Raw genomic sequence first — 20,653 nt, 5'->3', positions numbered from 1 at the left:
TAAAAACCCGAACTTGGCCTTGAAAAGCCCATTTGGCCCGACTAGTCCACTGAATTTTTGCAAGTTTAGCACGAGATTTGATGTTAAGGCCCAGCTAGGTCTGGTTTTTTTGTTTTTTTTTTTTTTTTTTCAACTTTACTCTAGTTGAACGATGTATGTTCTACAGATTCAACTATTCCCTCTATTTTCGAAAATTAGTGCTCTTACTTTATCTCTTGTTCTAAGAGAGTATAAAAAATAAAAATAGGCGTCTATTCACAAATAATATTTTAAGGCTCCAATTGCAAAGTGGATACTTTGAATGGATGTATTTGGGAAATTTTTCATTCTAATAATATACAATAAGATAAACCCAACATCTTATAATAATTAAAAAAAAAAAAAAAACCATCTAATGAGTAACAAATAAATAGGTCAAAATTGCTCTAAAAGTCAAATTAGCCATACAATAGCTACGTGATAAAAGAATGACATTAATTAATCAAAAAATTGATAAATAAAACAAATGAATAGCCTTTTAGGTCTTTTCTTATCCTCAGCTGCTATTGATACGGTGATCCCTGCGCCAAAGACCCAATTTCAGCACCATTAACTCAACAAACAGCTTGCTTACTATATGCTAAATAACATGATATAAATACTTGGATTACTTTCAATTAAAACACTTGTAAATAGATATCTAAAGCAGAGCCTCCAGGGAAACAAGCTGATATATATTCTCTACACAAATGTCATTCTCTGCAGTCTACACAATAATTTTAACCTGCAAAATTACTTGTAATAGAAGAGCCTATATGAAAGATTTGAACCCACTTCTTTTGTGCAAAATGCTCTACCAAAGAGCTAGTAGGTTGATTTTGGTATAATGACGGCAAACTGTAAATAATTAAGCTGGCAAGCTAATTTAAGCAACTGAGTTAGTAGGCTGGAGAAAAACTAGTACAAAGAAATCATATATGCATAAGTTACAGAAACATAGCAATACATAGAATACATACTAAAGCGGAAAGGATAACCAGAATCATCTCCTATCTATCTACCCCTTATTCCCTTATTGGCCTTATATCTCAAGTCTAATAATTCTAGGCCCCCAACAAGTTGAGACATTCATTTACAACAACCAAGCTCTCAAGTCTCAGACTCTCAGCCATAACTAATATCATCAAGCTAGCACCAACAGAGAAACATCCCACCTCTGACCATGTTTACTCAACCCAAGCATGCAAATCAAAAAATAGACAAGGCTAAAAAAGAATTTCATTCATTAAAAAATTATTTAAGAATAAGTCTTACAATACGAACATAACATATAAGGCAGTATCCTTTGCCGAATCTGAAGTGCAAGCAACATTGTACAGGTTCAGTATAGAAAGAAAAAAAAAAGTTAACAGAGGGATAAAAGTTTAGCACAAAAGATAAAATGTCCAGTAAACTTGGTCAGAGGTGGGTTGTTTCTACACAAGACTTGAACCAACAAATGCAGACAATTTACTGAAACGGGAGGGCCTAGTGGGATTTGAACCCACATCTTTTGTGTGTTTACACAATGCTCAACCAATTGAGCTAGTAGGCCAATGAGTAACAAGAATGATAATATAGGAATACTGTAGGTTACATAAACATCAAAAGAAATTGAATCAACCATTTCTTCAGCTTATTTAAACTTATTTGATGAATTTGTGAGTATGTCTAAACTTATTGGAAATTATTTTGTTCAAAATCTGAACTTACGTTGTTTGATTTCAAGTCAAAATAAGTTGAAATAAAAGCACCCTAAATTATTTAACATGTAATATTATAGATCAAAAACTATTAATGGAAGTGCTAGGCTAGGAAAACTACAGAAATTGCAAGCAGCTAATGCAAATGAGCATGTCTCCCACTGTAAATAAACACAAATCAAGATTTTTGTAAGAGAAAATCTTGGAGAAAGTCTTAAGAATAAGTCTTGAATGCAATGCTTGAAGCCTTGAACCCTTCTTTAACAACAATAGTGATCTTCTAATCTGTTTCATATACAATGATGGTTATTTATTCGCTATATGTTCAATGTCATAAGCAAAGCAAAAATCAATAAACTCAAGCCTAACCACACAAATGCCACCAAATTACAATAAGTAATCTGGACTTACAAACTTTTTGAAGGAAAAATGCTGATGTATTGAGCGGTTGAACCTTAGAAGCAGTAAAACCCTTTTAGGCTTATTGTACCAAAAAAATGTTAGTTGAGAAACTACAAAAAAATTTGCTAAGTTCTTTATAATGGACAAGGAAATGATCTTACAATAACAGAAAGGGGAGTAAAGGTGGGCATGGGCCGTGCCGGCACGCGGGCGGCACGAGCCCGGCACGACCACTGGCACGGCGGCCCACTTGTGGGCCGTGGGCCGTGCAGTGAACACAAATGTTGAAATTTGGCATGGCACGGCACGGGCACGATCGTTGGCACGCCGGCACGGCCCGCTGGCACGACCCGCCGGCACGTTATTTTTATAATATATATATATATCGATTTTGTATAATATATATATTTTTAAAAATAAAAAAAAAATTAAAAAACCGTGGCGGCCCGCGGCACGGCACGGCCCGCAAAGCACGTGGGCCGTGCCGTGCCGTGGGCTAGGGTGTGCCAAAACTTGGCACGACACGGCACGGCCTGCCACCAAGCTGGCACGGCACGGCACAAGCCCAACCCCGGCACGGCCAAGCACGGCCCGCAATGGCACGGCACGATGCCCATCTTTAAAGGGGAGTATACTGGCCTATTGGTAAAAAAGTTTAAAATGGTAAGAGACGGATGCTAATACTTCCTCTGTTTTATTACTTGCAACCAAATGAAATGGCACACAACCAAGGAGCATAAGAGAGCAAGTAAAAGGGTCTTTATTAACTCTCTCAGTATTTACTTCAACCGTCGCACCTCGTGATTAACCCAATATACTAGTTGTTACTATCACTTTGGGCGGAGGGATGCCGGCGAGTGATGAGGGAAAAGTGGGAAGGCTGAAAAGTTAAAGTGGGAAGCTAGAGAAGTGACGGGAGAGGAATGATGGCGGAGGCTAAGGTTTTATTGTTTGAGGGTGGTAGTTCGGGTTTTTGGGAAGGGGGTAGTGGTGGAGAAAAATATTTGTGTAGTTTAGAAGAAGGGAGGGGGATAATGTGTTATGAGAAATTGGGTTAATATTTTATAAGATAAAAAAAAATTAACTGGGTAGTGAGTTCATTATTAAAATTCTAATAGTGGATCAGGTAAGGGTAATATTGTAATTTCACCATAAAAACTTACCAAAAACAGCTTGGTTTTAAAGTAATATGACATTTTTATAACAGGAAAATGTTGCAAGTAAAAATAAATAAAATACAAAAAAAGAGGAAGTAATATGCAAGACTTAGTTCCACTAATCACATTAGGGTAATCAATCTATCTAAAAGCTTAAGTAACACGGAAACTAACCAACCTCTAAAATTCTAAATGCTCTTAGCTTTACTGACCCCTTTTACTTGATCTAGGTGACATCATGTTGTCACTCATCCTTGACAGTGCATTGTATCCTGATTCACTAAAGAGTGTAATTCTAATCTCTATATTTAGGCTGCTTCACACCCTCCCCCAGTCCCCCTTGCAATCTAACTAATTTAATTTAAGTATTCTCAAGTACTACAAAATGAATGAACATACTCAACATGAGTAACAGACAATAAAACCTTACAAAACCACTCTATTCTCCCATGGTCCTACGAAAGTCATCAGAAATACTATTCAATCCACTCATGTGTTTCCACACTTTTCTTCAAATTACATGTCTCCAACTTGGCTATCTCCCTTCCAAGCTGCTAAACAATCTTCTCTAGCAAACTCTCCTCAATTCTCTTCTCATCCATCTTCACTAAAATAAATCTCCGTACTCCAAAACTCTAGCACCCAATAAGCCAAGATTTGCAGCTTACCCATAATAATGTGAGAGATATATCAGCATATCCTCAACATCAAAAGTTTTCATTAAATTTTAACTAGAAGATGAAAGTGATTCAATCAATAGAACTATAGAAGAACAGTCAGTTTTTATAGGAGAAGATGCCAAAATATTCACAATTTTTTTATAAATGATCACGATCACGCACACAAACACACGCAAGGGCACGCGCACGCCACACGAATAAGTCAAGGGTTAAAAACTTTGGGAAACTGATTAATGCCTCACATGCTAACCTTTACCAAAAGTGGCAGTTGCTATTCTTTATGCACAATAAAAAAAATAATAATAAAAATTGTAAAATTGTCAATTTATGCTTGCCAATGTATTAATTTGGACATCAATATCTTTAATAATCTTTTAGTAAAACCCAAAAAAAAAAAAAGAGAGAATATTGACACAAATCTAACAAGATCCAACATGAAATATATTCTGAGATAAATCAAACAAGATCTAAGATGTTCAAAGTAGTGTGTGAATAGTGTAAAAGTCCATGTAAACAGAGGAAATAACAATAAATGTGCAACATCCCCCTTCATCACCTGTGTAAAAATTTGCACATAAGCCCCCCCCCCCTCTCACTAAAGTGATAAGGAGCAATAGAAACACCACAAGTCGGTTGTTCTAATTATGAGTTTGAGGTTCTTACGAAGCAGCTACCAGTTATAACCAGAAAATAATAAAACTGAAAAACCAAAATAACTCACTGCAAAAATCCAACAGATGTAGTGTGCCTTCTCATCTTGCTTACACCAACATCCTCCAAATTGATAACCTGAAGCTGAAAGGGTGAAACAAGCAAATTATGATGATAGAATTATAGCTAGAAGTTCAAAAATGTATCAGATAGAGAACACTGTGGTTGTGTGTGAAGATACATGATGGGAAGAACAAAGAGAAGGCAGGAAGAGTTGTGGTTTAGATATTCAGAGATGGAAAAACAAATTAAAAGGAGAAAGGAAACAGATAACACAAGCACAAAGGCTCCAGAAAGCAATGTAGGCATGTAGCTACACACAGGAATCTGGAAAGTGTTAATCGCCTCACTCCCATTTACGAATTGTGAACCAAGAATGGCAAGTTATACTAGCACGTTGGTTATTTTTGGCCCAAATTAACAAATAAGATAGAATTGTGAACCCAAATCAAATCTCATACTAAACCAAGTAAAGCAGCCTACAATCCCTACGCTTTAGTGCTTTACTGTTTTGAGAACTTGTAACAGAATCATTGTACATTTTTTACCGTGAGTAATCTACCCAATTTCACAAGGGTTGCAGATAGATTGATTTATTGCTAAAAAGTAAAAACCACTCCCTCTCTGTCTTCTTCCTTTTTTTTTTGTACAGCATCCCTTATTCCCTTTTTTCTTCTTTCTTCATTCCCTATCTTACTTTCCATATGGCATTTAAATTTTTTAAGAGTGAAAAGAATTAATCACTTCAAAATATAAGCAACTATACAATGCTAGAGTAACATTGTATGACATTGCGTAAACCCAATGAAGAATTACAAGTTACAACATTGTATATATTATGGATAAGATTTAGGCAATTGTCAATATGCATTGCTAATACTATACTAACTAATAATAATAATAATAAAAGGAGAGTGTGTAAATACAGTTGGTGGGTGCAAGAAAGGGGTGGATAAAGTAAGAGAGAGAGAGAGTGAAAATATGTAAATAATATGGAGTAAGGGAGTTATGAAGGTAAAATGTACTTGTATTTGCCAATGTTATGAACATTTAGAAACATACAAAAACAGGAAGTGTTAAGATCATTCAGAAATAGAGGTAGTGATAACTAAAAAAAAAACGAAAAAGCTCTCTTAATCCGGAATCTAATAGTAAGGGCATTTTGAGATTAATATAAATAATGAAAGCTCACTAGTTTAAGCAGCATTGTAGATTCAAATAAAAAGACAGAGAAATTTGAAAAGGGCTGCACTTAAAGTAAGTATAAAGGGATTAATTGTTTAGTTTTAGATTCATAAGATATATAACTGCCAACTAGTTTGAAACCCGTGTAAGTTTTTATTTTGGTTTGAAAGTGGATATATCTTTTTGTAGCTTGGGTTTTAAAAGACTAGACAAAATTGGTGTTATAATCTATTATAATATGCAAAAAAGAAAAATTAGAAACTTTATACTCTGTATTTCAATTAGTGCTTACATATTAAAATGGGGATATGATTATATAGTATGAAATTGGAAGGAAAAGGGGTATTATAATTATCTGCATTTAAAGGGTATGAAAACTATTTGAGTTGAAGGAGCTTGAAATTAGAAACTACAAAAAACCAAGTTGAAAAAATGAAGAAATGTAGCACCATAGATTCGATTCCTATTAAAGTTACCTGTTATAAAATATTAGCATAGATAAGATAAGAGTATAGTTTTCCAGTTGAGTTACTACTGCAAAAGTCAGAGAGTATACAGCTATACACCAATATGAATCTACACTGACATAGCTATGAGAGGCTGGTGCTAGAACCACAAAAACCTTGTGAGAAAAAACAATAATATGATTGGAAAAAACAATGTACATCCATTTTGATCAGAAACATATGTTTCACAGTTGTGCACTTCATTATCTTCTTTTCCCAGATTGGGGAAAAACAGTTAGGGCATTGAAAGAAACATTATGTGAAAGCACAAAGAGATAGAATACTACGTTACCAAGTTTTGAGACAGCAAACAGTAGCATAGAATTAATTCAAATTTATTTCTAGGACAATTTAAAAACCCCAATCACCTGTCCATAGCAGAATGATAAACTTAAGAGCACAGCCAGATCCTAGAATTAGACTGCGCCAATTGAGCAACACCACTAACAGCTACAGCAGCTGCATTTATTCATAATGCAGCAACAATGAGGCAAATATCCTGAAATTACACCAGCCAGATATACTTAAAACAACTTAATGGGAAACAGCATACTTCAGAAAGCAATTACAGATGCATAACCTTTGAAAGCCACAAAGTATTCAAAAACAGACCTGCTAAGTATTGGTTCTAAACATAAAGCAGGCTATACTGGTAATATCAGGATCAGTACACATAGTTGGTCAAGCAACCGTTGAAGGGAATAGCACCATTACTTTCAACTGTCTCCTTCAGCTACTCAGCCTCTTTGCCATCAATGGTAAAGTTATACTCCTGATCACATCCCAAGTACGAATCACACATGTAATACAAAGTGTAAGTCTTCTTCCTGACTTCAGCAGGTGCAACGAAATCAAGCTTGACTTTTGATTTCCGTTGTAAAGCAACCCTCTTAATAGCTAGCAGTTGGTTACTCTTTGTGTCACCCACCACCAACCACCAACCTTCTTCTTTAGCTTTGGGATATCTAAGAGCATCAACAGGTCCCACTTCTGACCTCCCTTCAAGATCTCGTTCAAGGGTAACCACAATTGTGACATCTTCCCCAGCACAGATGTTCTCACTATCGACCACCTCATAAGTCATATCAACGTTGGGGAAACGATTATAGAAACGGGAAATATCCAGCAACTGTGATTCAGACATCTGCAGAAGCTCCTGCCTCTCATCATCCTCCATTTCCACCAGGTCAAACACAGTCTCAATAGACTTCCCTGGGTTCTCTTGACATCTCTTGGCCAACTCCTTGGTGAAATGTGGAAGCTGCAATAGCATGGAATCTCGCTCCCACATACCCTGAGTCACCATCTGGCTTACTTCCATTGCAAGAAGAGCAAGATTTAGCCAACCATTGCTGGAAATAACATCAACCATAGCCTGAAGCAATCTACTAGCTGAAAGGAGCACTTCACGCTGGTCAGCAGCCAAGTTACCACCAACTGGATGCCTAGAAAAGTGGGCTTGCAGCAAAGCATTTGCTTTTACATGTGGATCTGTGTACTTCGGATTCTCAAAAGAGAATCTTTGGTGATGTATCATCTTGCGAATCAAGTCATCCTCCCCCGGACGTACTGGCAGTTGCGAATACTCTGATGCTGAAGCCAGAATCTCAAGCAGACCCTTCAGCTTTGTATTAGATGTCAACGAAGAACTAAAACGCTCGATTGTGGTGTAGCTGATGTAGTAATATGATGCTATCATGCCCAGATTCAGAGGAGAGAGATCCATATCATCTTCAATAGCAACACATTTACTTGCTTCCAGGTCACTCAAAGTGTTCTCCACAAGTTCTGAAAGGTAATCTGATAAATGCCTATGGCTCACACCCTGAAGATTGTAGTAATTAGGATTCTGAGCAAGCCTTCTGTACATAAATGTCCATGTGAGATAATCCACAGCATCTTGCTTATTCTCGATTACTCCAACTACAATTTCTGCATTCAGATTGTCATGAAGGTAGTGGTGCAAATGACTTTCTACAGGGAATGCTTCATATAAGAACTTTTTATAATAGTCCTTTCGTGGAGCATGACAGAGGATAACACACTTCCCAGACCTATCCAACAAAGGCCGACTAGCATGACCCATCATCTGCAGCAGATCAGTGACTGGATAGTCTGTATGAGCATTCTCTCTCCCATCATAGTACTGAGCTCCCATGACCACCACTAAGTGAGCCAACAAAGGCATTCCCCAGCACATTGAACTGGTCATAACACAAACTTGGATCCATCCAGCTTCAAATAACTGTGATACAATCTCCTTATCAGTGCTAACTAATCCTTCATGCAAAAAGCCCACACCATAGCCAAGAGTGGTCTTCAGATTTGGATCCTTAATTTTATCAGTAAAAGGCTGCAGCTCCTCCGATGAATGCAGCAAAAATATTGGCTTCTCTCCACTGTCAGCACTAGCATATGTTACAAGGTCAACTGCAGTGAGTAAAGCATGCTTCCGAGTTGGAACATATACAATAGCAGGTTTCCCATTCTTAGCATGGACAGATATAGCTGTGTAGGTTGGCTTGGTCATAGCTTGCATTCTTACCTCAAAATTAGCAATATCTACTCCCTGAATGTGAATCTCAAGAGGTACAGGACGAACCCCTGGTGGAAAGTTGAAAAGACCATGTGAAGAAGCACCTATCCACTCACCAAGGTCCTTAGCATTAGCAAGAGAGGTTGATAAAGCAACAATGCGAATCTTGTTCTCCACTTGACTTGCTATGTATCTCATCCTTGAGACAATCACTTCCAACACAGGACCGCCTTGACCACCAATAAGATGGAGCTCATCAATGATGAATAGGCTGACTTGCTGAACATACTTTCTTTGTTTCCAGCGTCTAGATAAAGCATCCCATTTTTCAGGAGTACTTATAATTATCTGCCCTTCCTCAAGTAACTTCAAGTCAGTTGATGTCTCTCCAGTAAGTTCAACGACTCGCAAACCAAGTCCTCTTCCAAATTTCCTTTCCCAGTCACGGTAACATCCCTTGCAAAGAGCTTCGATAGGTGCTATATAGACAACACGCATGGTGCTGTCAGGGCTTTTTTGGTAGTTCCTCAAGATAGCAAACTCAGCACATATTGTCTTTCCACTACCAGTTGGTGCAGCAACCAAAACATTGTCATCTGCATTGTACAAAACCGTGAAAACCTGAGTCTGGACAGGGTTGAAGTGCCTAAATTCTGGATAAAGGGCTTCACATGACGGATTTCTCAATGCAGTCACAGGCAGTGGTTGCAAGTCCAACAATTCTGTTGGGGGAGGATATTTCTCAGGCAAAATAAGATGCCTAAAAGAAACAGGCAATACAGACTGTGATCCCAACCATTTATCAGAAACAACATGAATGAAATACTGTGGGGGCAGAGGCTCTGATATTGGCACAGTGAAATTTAAAGTATGGTCCTCATCAATATATTGCTTCTTCAGCATGAAATATTCATGATGAAGAATGTATTCACCGTCATTATCCTCCACAGTAATCAAAAAAGGCTCAACATATCCATGCACCTTGTCATCCCACATGAAATCAGGTGTAATTGTAAGTTCCACTCCTAAAACAGAGCGAGTAATTGGCTGCACATGAGCTGCAAGGTTAAGCTTTGGAAACTGGTGAATGAACTTGTGAAGAGTCCTTCCCCTCTTCTGTTGCCTTATGAGCTCTCCCAATTCTTGAGATGAAAGGTCATGGTACCTTTCCCAGGCCAATCCATTCTTCTCCAATTTCATCAGTGTTTCACTTGAAATTCCAGTTAGCTGACGGAGTGGTGTCTGGACGCTCCATGTCCTCCTCTGAACCATTTTGCACAAAATCAGAGCCTTCTCTGCCAGTTTAGCCCATCCTCTTTTCAATACAATCTCAAAAAGTGCTCTTACAAGACGGGCTGCACTCTGTGTTATATACACCATGTCTGATGTTAGAGACGAGCCTTCAAGCTTCAGCTTAGATATATATGCTTGAAGTAAAGCATTTATCTTAGCACCGGGTTCTTCCAAGCTCTCTTTAATAGGAATTGGAACACGTTCCAAAAGCTTGGCCAATTCAACCTTCTCATCTTGCCTAACTGAGAGATACTTAAATTCTTCGCTGAGGGAGAATAACCGACAGAGCTCAATATCACCCATTGTTGGCTTTAAATTCTCATTATAAGTGGATATTGTCCCATGTGTAATGTAATGGAAACTGGCAATCTTTCCCAAGTCAGTGACCTGGAAATAACCACTCTTTTGATCATATTGTATCAAGTTATTTTTGTCCAAAATAGTTGCTGCTGAATGAATCTGAAATTAACAAAAATACAATAGTTAAGCAGCTGAAATTAAGTAACTTCCAAAAGATGCTTCAAAGAAAAAAAATATATATTAAAAGCAACATTTAATTAATTTTCTCACCAGTGCATACAATTTAAACCATCATCCAGTGAATGTGCAATATTATAGTTTCAAATTTTCTAGAGGAAAAGCAACAGTCTCCTTAATCAAAATAATACTAAAAAATGCAGTATGCTCCTTTATCAACTTGTTAATGGTATTCATAGAATAATTAGACTTTGTGTTGCTGCAGCTAATTTAATACAACCTCCGTCCCCGAAAGAACGACCCATTTGGGTTGATTACGCAGGTATTAAGAAAGTTAGATAAAAAGAAGTAAAAGTATATTGAAAATATAAATTTACATGGGGTTTGTAAAAAAAGAGAGAGGGAAAGTAATAAAATTACATGGAAAATCAAATTTTAGTATGGGGAAGCTAATTTTGCACAAATATTGTTGCAAATTGGTGGGTGTTTTAATGCAAATCGGTCATTCTTTTTGGAACTAAAATTAGGCCAAATGGGTCGTTCTTTCAAGGATGGAGGGAGTATCAAATTGGACAGAATTTTTTGCGATGCTCCTTAATTTCGTAAAGGTAAATTTACAAACAGTAACAAATGTAAAGCTAGCATGAGAAGCAATATATACCAAGGAAAGACTGGGATAATAATTTGAATTTAAATTGTCAGGTACAGGGTATGGTAAAAAGTCAAATCACCATTTTCTAGCACTTCAAAGACGTGGACACAAAACCTAACCTTCACAGCTTCATACACATTTAAGAGCATTTAACTTATATATAAATAAGTCTAATTAGCTTATGACAATAAATCGAAGCTTTATGAGCTACAGCTAATCTCTATCTCATTCCCAATTTCCATGACAATAACATGTTAAGGATTACACAACCTGACACTCACAAACCAATTATGCACCAGTAGTGCAGTACACATATAGATCATGTTAAAAGTTGTATCATCAAAGTCCTGTACACATATAGAATTATAGATCATGTTGTTAAAATTTGTATCATCAAAGGCACATGCATACCAAAAAAAAAAAAAAATTAAAAAAATTTCAAAAAAAATAACAACAGAAAATCAGATTGACATAGATGATATATCTGCATTTGAAAGATAAAAGTGCTAGAAAGAAATTTTGCTATAGGAAGAAGGAAGCAGTGATGCATTAGAAAAAGGCTTACCAGGTCAGCTCTCCTTTCTTCAAGTGTACGGTCCCTGTCGAGCACATCAGGAGCTAAGCCATAAAGTGTAGGATTACGTAACATCCGAATGTACAGGTATGTGTAACCTATCCAATTGAGGGCTTCTCGAGCATTTTGTACAGTACCAAGAACAATTTCAGCATTCAACTGATCAGCCAACCTTGAGATAAACTGACTTTCAATAGGAAGCTGTTGATTCATCAAAGAAAGATAAAATTGCATTTCAGTATGGCCAGTGATGATTATTCCCTCTCCATAAGTATCATACTGGGGTCTACCTGCACGACCAAGCATCTGCATTACATCTAGAGGACTCAATTCTGTCCAAGCTCCCTTTTCAGGATTATAAATCTGGGTTCCCTTTATAATCACTGTGTGTGCAGGCAAATTGACACCCCAAGCAAGGGTGGCTGTAGAAACTAAGACTTGCACGTGACCATTAGCAAACAAAAGTTCCACAAGCTGGCGATCAGCCCTATTCATCCCAGCATTATGAATTGCAAAGCCGTAAGGTAGAAGATCCTTGAGGTCATTACTTCTAACTAAATCAGTATGTGCATGAAGAATCTCACGACTCGCACTATCCTCTTTCAAAAATTTACCAAGGGTGTCCTTCGCCAATGCTGTATCCCTTATTGCACGGGCAGTCTTTGCCGTCTCTTTTCTTGAGTGAACAAATACAAGAACTTGGTGCTTTCCAGCCACAGCCATCACCTTATCATAGCAAATGTCATTCATCAACTGGAATCTCTGTAGTGGCTTCTTCACATTGATTCCAATATATTGTTGTGCAAGTGGGCAAGGTCTATAGCTGTTGTCAAAGTGGAATAGCCCCTTTTCTACATCAACCCTCAAGAATAATGCCACATCCTCGTAGTTAGGAAGCGTGGCTGATAACCCAACTAGTCGAATATTATCTTTTGTTGTTTCAATTTGCCTAACTGTCCTGGCAACTATACTTTCCAGCACAGGGCCTCTGTTGTCATGGAGCAGATGAATCTCATCAATTATGAGAAGTTTGACAAGCTGAGTGTATGTTCTATCACCTGACTTCCTTGTTATGATATCCCATTTCTCTGGAGTTGTAACAATTATCTGAGTTTCATCTATCTGTTGCTTGGTTAATGTCTGATCTCCACTCAATTCCTTCACATTCACACCATAGTGCTTCAACCGGTTTGAAAAGTTACCGACCACTTCAGCCACAAGAGCTTTCATGGGAGCCACATATACTATCTTATAACTGCTGTGGTCAAATGATCCATCTGGTGCTCTATTCAAAGCAATCTGCTGCAATATGGTGAGGACAGCAACATTAGTCTTCCCTGAACCAGTTGGAGCACAAAGAAGAATGTTTTCAGCAGAAAAAAGTGCAGTTTGATAAACTCTACTCTGCACCCTATTCAGCTGTGTCATCCCTTCGAAAGCTGGTCGTGCCCAATCTGGCATTCCAGATATCTTTACGAGTTCTTCACCCTTTTCTAATGGTTTGGCTTTCAATGAAGGAATATGAACTTCTACATATCCTTTAGCATGGTGCTTAATAGATCCATCTGGAAGTATAGTCTTCCTACAATCCATGAAATGACTACCCTGGTTAGAAGCAAGGCCATCCAGATCAAGCACTTGGCGCTGCCCCATCAACCAACCATTATCAACATCTCTGTCAGGCACTCCTCTTTGACCATGTTCCCCGTCAACAGCGTGTCTATCCTTTAAACGACAAGCCTCCTCTCTTATACAAGTCTCTAAATTCTTCTGCCTCTCCTTAGCAGTAGCTCTGGTGGCATGCATCTGCTCCACGATGGCAGCCAGATCTGCACCAGATTTCATCATCAATTCTTCAATATTTCTCCTCTCCTCTTGGTTTTCAGCTCGAGCCAGACGAATACACCACACAATCTTATGCCTATTTCGCACAAGGAACCTGACAAGGTTGAATCGATTGTAGTCAAGCAGAGTCAAAAGAGTATTTTCAATCTCCCTATTTCCCCCTTCAGCAAGTACTTTCAGAGCATCTTCAGCAAGACTCTGGCACTGCTGTGGATCAATCTGCTGATCATAAGCCTGAGAAATCTTCCTCTGAAGCCAATATGCATCAATTTCCTGAACATTCAGATTCATGCTCACATCCACATCACGCATATCTTCATCAACGATCTCATCACCCATTTGCATAGCCCATGGTGACCCCAATTCGGCAATATTTCCATCCTCCTCACCATCATCCTGCACTGAACTGAAATAACTCTCATCGTAAACGTCATCACTCTCATCAAAATCCACTGCAACACCCACTTCAATATCAAGCCCATCTTCATTACCACCCTCGTAATAGTCCGAAATCATCTTCCCATAATTAACCAGCCTCTCAAACACAGAAGCAGGAATTAAACCTAGCATCTTCTCAACCTCAATCTTCTTATCTAAATCCTTAATAGCATCATTCTTCAATACAGCCAATATCTCATCAGCAGCAGCACTGACAACACTAAGCGGCTGCCCACCAAACTGCTGCTGTATAACACTCAGCATTGCCTCATACGCAGTCCGAGTTTCTTTTGTTTTCGGCTGGTATACACCTTCTTCTATGACATCCAGAACACTCTCCCTAACAAAACACCGTTTCTTGTTCGGCCGAATGGGCCCTAGTTCCAAATTAAATTCCCTTTTCTTCGGTTTTTCTTCTACCTTAAGAGGTTTTTCCCTAGCAACCAGATCCCCAAACGATTTCGGGTCAATTTTACCATACAGAGACACCGGCTCACCAGTCGACTCGCCGGTATCCCTCGGAATCAAATCTTTCTTGAGCACTAAACTCGAATTTTCCCTCGACATTCTTCCACAACAACAAAAATTAAATTTCTTCTTAGGGTTTATATATAAAAATTAAAAAAAAAAAAACTAGGGTTTAAGCAAATTAATGCAATTCAGAAACAATCTAATGCACTAATTTAGGAATAATTCAGCAGACAGAATTAATAACGAAATATTACAAACCCTAGCACTGAAAAATCAATCGAAAAGAAATTAAATGATCAAAAGAATGCAGAAATTAAACAAAATGATTAATTAATTAATCAATCAAACATTAAAAAAAGAAATTCAACATCGAACCTTGATAATTACGCAGGAAAGAGAGGAATTAATCTTCGCAATGTGATTGATGGCGAAGACAAGTAAAGTATTTTAACAATGAAGACATCTTTTTATAAGCCGCCTATTTATACCGGCAACAAATTAGCGCGCTAACTTGGGCAGCAAGGATCTCTCAAAAAAAAAAAAAAAACTTGGGCAGCAAGGACATGAATGTATGATCATATTACTAGTCCTCGTGGTCTCGTACGACCATGGTAGTTGGTGCAATATTGATTGGGACTGCAATTGGTAGGGAGAATCCGTATTCGATTTCTCGCAACAATAATTAGAAGGGAATTGAAACCTAACCACCTAAAACTAATCTCGAATTCGAATTGGCCCAAAAAGTGAAACGGGTTAAACACCAAAAAATATATCTATAGTACTGTTACCCTCAATGAAAGTATCAATATTGACCTATAGAGTTGCGCATGCAAACATCACTTTTATAAAGTTTTGTTCTGTCAACATGTTTGTGCTCAGATAGGTTGTACCACAATAGATCAAAAAGTATTGTGTTGTATTAAACTTATGCTAGTTTATTTAATAAGCCTATACACGTTTCGGTCCACATGAAATATCGTGTCAAATTATGTCGTGTTATCCGATCTCTTTAATATATATCCATATTCGCGTCATACTCAGCTTATTTTTAGTTGAGATGAGCTAAAGTCCCTCCCCTGTTTATCTATAATTGCAAGTTTTGATTTTTGACACTTTTCATAAACGCTAGTATTTAAATATCTTTTGTAATTTCTAGTTGCAATAAAACAAATTCGTGTGAGATTGACATTTTAGTTAAGATGAGCTAAAGTTTTCTAGTTGCAAGTTTTGATTTTTGACACTTTTTATAAACATAACTTGAATATCTTTTGTAATTTCTAGTTGCGGTAAAACAATTCATGTGAGATTTGCTTACTTTTAGTTGAGATGAGCTAAAGTCCCTCCCTTGTTTATCTTAATATCGCACACTTTTCAAAAATGCTACTTGAAAATCTTTTGTAATTTCTAGTTGTGGCACAATAAATTTGTGTGAGATATTTTAAAATCCTCTCAACATAGGGCCTGTTCACATTTACTGTACTGAAATGATTGGAGCTGAACTGAACTGAAATGAATATTTTATAAGAGAGGGAAATTAGTAGCTGAACTGAACTGAACTAATTGGAGCTGAGCTAAACTGAACTGATTAGAGTTGAACTGAACTAAACTGAAATTAGGTAAATGTGAACGGGACCATAGTTATAAGAAAGTTTCATATATATGTGCGTGGAGTTGGTTAATACGAGTACATCAAATAGATAAAAAAAAAATTATTATTTCTTTAATTTATATTACAATAAGAAAAATAATATAGGGAGATTAGCTATTTGGACGTGTTGTGCGGCACGTGAGAAGACTGAGAAGTACCCCTTTGAATTTGCTTGTTATTGTCATTTTTTCCATTGAGGCATACGTTGAACTACAACCTGAAATAATAATAGTACGAAATTCAAGTAAAATATAATTTTGAACAATAATATAAAAAATTAAAGTTATAACATACCGAATGAATTTTCACCCTTTCTAAAATTTAAATAACGTTATATGAAGTACATAGTAAAAATATTAAATTGTTGTTTTTATTAAGATAACAAACGTAAGGACGACAATGAATCTGTTTATGTGTTGGAGCAAAACTAAGATTTTAAGATAAAGAACAATACTTTTTAATATGAAATTGTAGAAATTACTTAACGTAAAATCTATTGTATTTTTAATACACTGGTGGGGAATTTAAATGATGTTAAGCTTTATAAAATGATTTTATGATTATCTTGATACATCATAAGTGAAATTTTCATGGTAAATTTCTTGAAATGAGTTCTCTAAGTAAATGCATAATTTTTACATTATTTTAAAATAGTTTACACCTGATGTCCGATATCTATGGTACACTTGATTATAATAGAGATGATAAATCTACGGAATAAGGTGAAGCTAAAATAACCTAGTCTTGTTATTATTACAAGTTTAGTGAGACCATAAACAAGTTTTAATATTTTATGATAAATGTAATCTGTACATAAAAATATACTTATAAGAGTAGGAAAAAAAAAAAAAAAGAAATGAAGAAAGAGAGACGTACCTTTCCAGAATTCTCTTTATTTCCAACAATTGTTTGACAAGCGAGCCTCCAAGATTCAGGTTTCTGAACCATATAGTGAGTTCAAACATTTACATTACGTGCACAATCAAAATGACAAACTTTAATTTTAAAAACGAAGGGATTATTATATATTATTAACAACAATATCGTCAAGAACAATGTTATACTAAGTAGTTGTTATTCGTTATTATCCAAGCAAATCATAAAATTAACAGTTGGATAAAAACAACCAAATAATAATAGCTACTCCGTAGTAGAAATTAAAAAAACTTGCCTTTTTCAAGTATCGGAGTTCTGCATTTGTTCTTTCATTGAGAAGATCACTTCCATCAAGTATCTACAAAATACTTCGTATATTTTTAGGATATCAAGTTTACAAAATAATTTATTCGAGATTAAAAATTAAAACAAATCAATAAACAAAACCTACTAAATAATTCACACAATTTGCTTTGCGGTAGGATGCCATGTTGTTATGTCTAAACTCTTATGTAAATAGAGTTATACAACATAAGAAAAACTATGTACTACTGTAATAAATAGATGTTTATAGTATCTTTTACATAGGTACTCCCTCTGTTCCACAAATAAAGTTCTTCCTAAATTTCGTAGAAACACGGATTAATAAACTTTTAAGAGTGAGCAATATGTACCTCAACAATGCAAGTTCCACAACTTCCAACACCTCCACAGTTCATTACTTTCCCCTGATGCATGCATAAATTAAATTTGGAAGGAAGATCAACTTTAGCAAGACAACATATTCATATTCCTAAGAAAATTTCCAATAATGAGTAGGAACTCATAAATTTAGCTGTATTTGTAACATGGTTTAAAATCTCCCTAGGTTAATAGATGTGTAGGGATGATTTTACAGCGGTCATTTGAAAAATGACTACCATATATCTTAATGATATGAAATATGATCAGTTCATTTTTTCACGTTATAAAATGACCACAATTACTCTTATAATATCTACAATTTAAGTATAAATTTTGAAAAGCTTTATCCGACATAAAATAATTATTTTTTGATTAACAATAAAATAAAAATAATGATATAAATGAAACTAAATTCTTGATAAATAAAAAAAAAGTTGATAATGGTATTTAATACCATTAATAAATTAAAGTAATATAATTAATTACTTAGAAAAAATATGTCAATTATAAACTATATAATCATTAAAACATTATAGTAGTCATATTTACTGTTCCATTATACTTCATATTTTTGTTCATCATTTTCGTGAAAATTGAGTGAGAAAGATTAATGGAGCAGTGTAGGGACAAGGTAATTAAATAAGTAATCCAAAGCTGAAGGCATATTCATTGGTCATTTATTTCCTAAGAATTGTCATTATATTGCATGCCAAATAACTTGGTTGAAGTCTTTTTTTTTTTTTTTTTTTTTTTTTTTTTTTTTTTTTTTTTTTTTTTTTTAAAAAAAAAAAGGAAACTATAATTGGTGAGTCTATATAGAACAATTATTATATTGATTTTCTATATATTGAGCCAAGGATGATGTAACCATAATTGGTGATATATATCAATTAGATTAAAATATTAAATGGTTAAAGTCTTGAAGGCACCATCTATACATGTGATTAGAACTCGTTTATCTTATTTGTCGTTGTTTGTGACGTTTTTACGCAATTTAAAAGAAATTAAACTAATGTTCATTTCCATATTCAACTTAAATTACTTAGGTTAGGAAGTGAGTATTACTTCGTACTACGTATATAGTAAGAATAGTATGACATATAGGACCAAATTAAACACAACATTGCGTGTGCTAATTAGACAATAATCATGCATCTATCCAAAGCTAAAATGGCTAAATTGAGTAAAAGCATATACTCCATAGACCATAATAGCAAACTAGATAAATAATACATACAATAATACGGGTCTCACGTCATTTCACACCATGTACAATAGTTTATTTTTAAGTATATTTTAAGTTTAAGAATGTATATAAAATGGGAGTATAAATTATTTTAGACAGACATAAAACTTCTCGAGAATTAATATATGCTCATAATAGAGCAAATTGCAAGTTGACAACTTACATAGGTGGCATAAAGCTCAATCTTGTTATCCGCCATAATGTTCCTAAGCAACTTCTCACCACTCACTTCTCTTGCTCTATCCACTGGATATGATCCATCATTTCCTACTTTAGGCTTCACACATTTTATCAACCACAAAAAAAAAAAAAAAAACAACTACTTAATTTAATCAATCATGTAACATTCACTAAGCAAATAACGTAACAAATGAAAATTATAACAATATGTATGTACGTACCCCAATGAATTCGAGCTCGATTTCGGGCTTCTTGAGCTCCGATGAGGAAGATGGCTGCGATGAAATTGAGGCGAAGGAGACCGATAGAGGTTTCTTCTTGTATAGTGTTATGGTGGGTGGACCGTATCGATTACGGTGGCTGTGGGTGGTTTCCGGTGGTTTAAATATAGAGGGTTGTGAAATGTGCATTGGTGTAGCCATATTATTCCTATTGTTTTGTGTGGCTTTTGCTGAATTTTGTGAATTTGTGTGACGTTTATGTTTTTGGTTATATTTTGAGGTGGACAATAATCAATAGATTGAGGTATAACGACCAAGAAATGTCTAGACCTCAGTCACCTCACTTGTAGGAAAAGCGTAGGGCCCTAATGCTTATTGTCATATTTGGGATTTTGGTCCTTATTTGAGGGAATTCAAATATTCAATCATCATCTTTAAACATATTAGCATCATATATTGAGAGTTTGAGACTAGCAATTATTGTAAACAAATAAATTGTCATTATGCACCCGATGAACATAATCTAATATAAATATGTAACCAACATCTTATAATCTAATGCAAACATATAAATAAGTAAAATTGCCATTATGCACCCGATGAACATAAAGACTAAATTCACAGAACATTAAAGCCTAAGCAAATGAACATAAGCCCTAAAAAAACATAAGAGTTAAATTGAATGAATATGAACCCCCAAAAACAACAAAGAATTTCATGTTGTTTAGACCCAAAACACATGTTCATGTTTTATTTAAATATTAAAAGAACAGGGGTGTCATATTGAAAAAAGTATAGATTAAAAGAACGTATAGTTTAAAACCAGAGAACATATAGTTCAAAATTAAATAACATACTTTTTATGTTGTAATTTTGACCAGGTGCAACATGAGCATTGTGCACTGGACGTACACCAAAAAATTTACGAGGTTATTTAGGTAAAGACAAAATAGTTTAGAAATCGAGGTTTTCAGGATATTTGATGCACGACTTGGTTAGCATTAAAACTTACACTTAATGCACGTATTTACATTATAAAAATTTTATTTTTTGTACGTATATTTCTTGTTGAATTACTTGGCTAGTTGGCTAGCTAGTTAGATTCTTTTTATTATTATTATTTTTTTTTGACAAAGGGCTAGTTAGATTC

The 20,653-nt window shown here is 35.6% G+C and overlaps 2 protein-coding genes across 2 annotated transcripts; both read right to left on the bottom strand.

Moving 5' to 3' along the window:
• Positions 1-6,576: 6,576 nt before the first annotated feature.
• On the bottom strand, positions 6,577-15,249 carry LOC145593744 (DExH-box ATP-dependent RNA helicase DExH12-like). The gene is made up of 2 exons (XM_081650083.1): positions 11,886-15,249; positions 6,577-10,650 (listed from the first exon to the last, which is right to left on the bottom strand). The coding sequence occupies exons 1-2, from the start codon at positions 14,742-14,744 to the stop codon at positions 7,096-7,098; spliced, it is 6,414 nt and encodes a 2,137-aa protein (XP_081506209.1). The 5' UTR covers positions 14,745-15,249; the 3' UTR covers positions 6,577-7,095.
• Positions 15,250-16,283: 1,034 nt separating this feature from the next.
• Positions 16,284-19,829, bottom strand: LOC145595735 (photosynthetic NDH subunit of subcomplex B 3, chloroplastic-like). The gene is made up of 6 exons (XM_081652155.1): positions 19,504-19,829; positions 19,266-19,379; positions 17,847-17,900; positions 17,468-17,530; positions 17,173-17,235; positions 16,284-16,513 (listed from the first exon to the last, which is right to left on the bottom strand). The coding sequence occupies exons 1-6, from the start codon at positions 19,702-19,704 to the stop codon at positions 16,478-16,480; spliced, it is 531 nt and encodes a 176-aa protein (XP_081508281.1). The 5' UTR covers positions 19,705-19,829; the 3' UTR covers positions 16,284-16,477.
• Positions 19,830-20,653: the final 824 nt, after the last annotated feature.

This window comes from Chenopodium album, chromosome 19 (assembly GCF_948465745.1).
Source record: "Chenopodium album chromosome 19, dcCheAlbu1.1, whole genome shotgun sequence".
Taxonomy (NCBI): domain Eukaryota; kingdom Viridiplantae; phylum Streptophyta; class Magnoliopsida; order Caryophyllales; family Amaranthaceae; genus Chenopodium; species Chenopodium album.
This window is presented reverse-complemented; position numbering and strand designations above follow the sequence as displayed.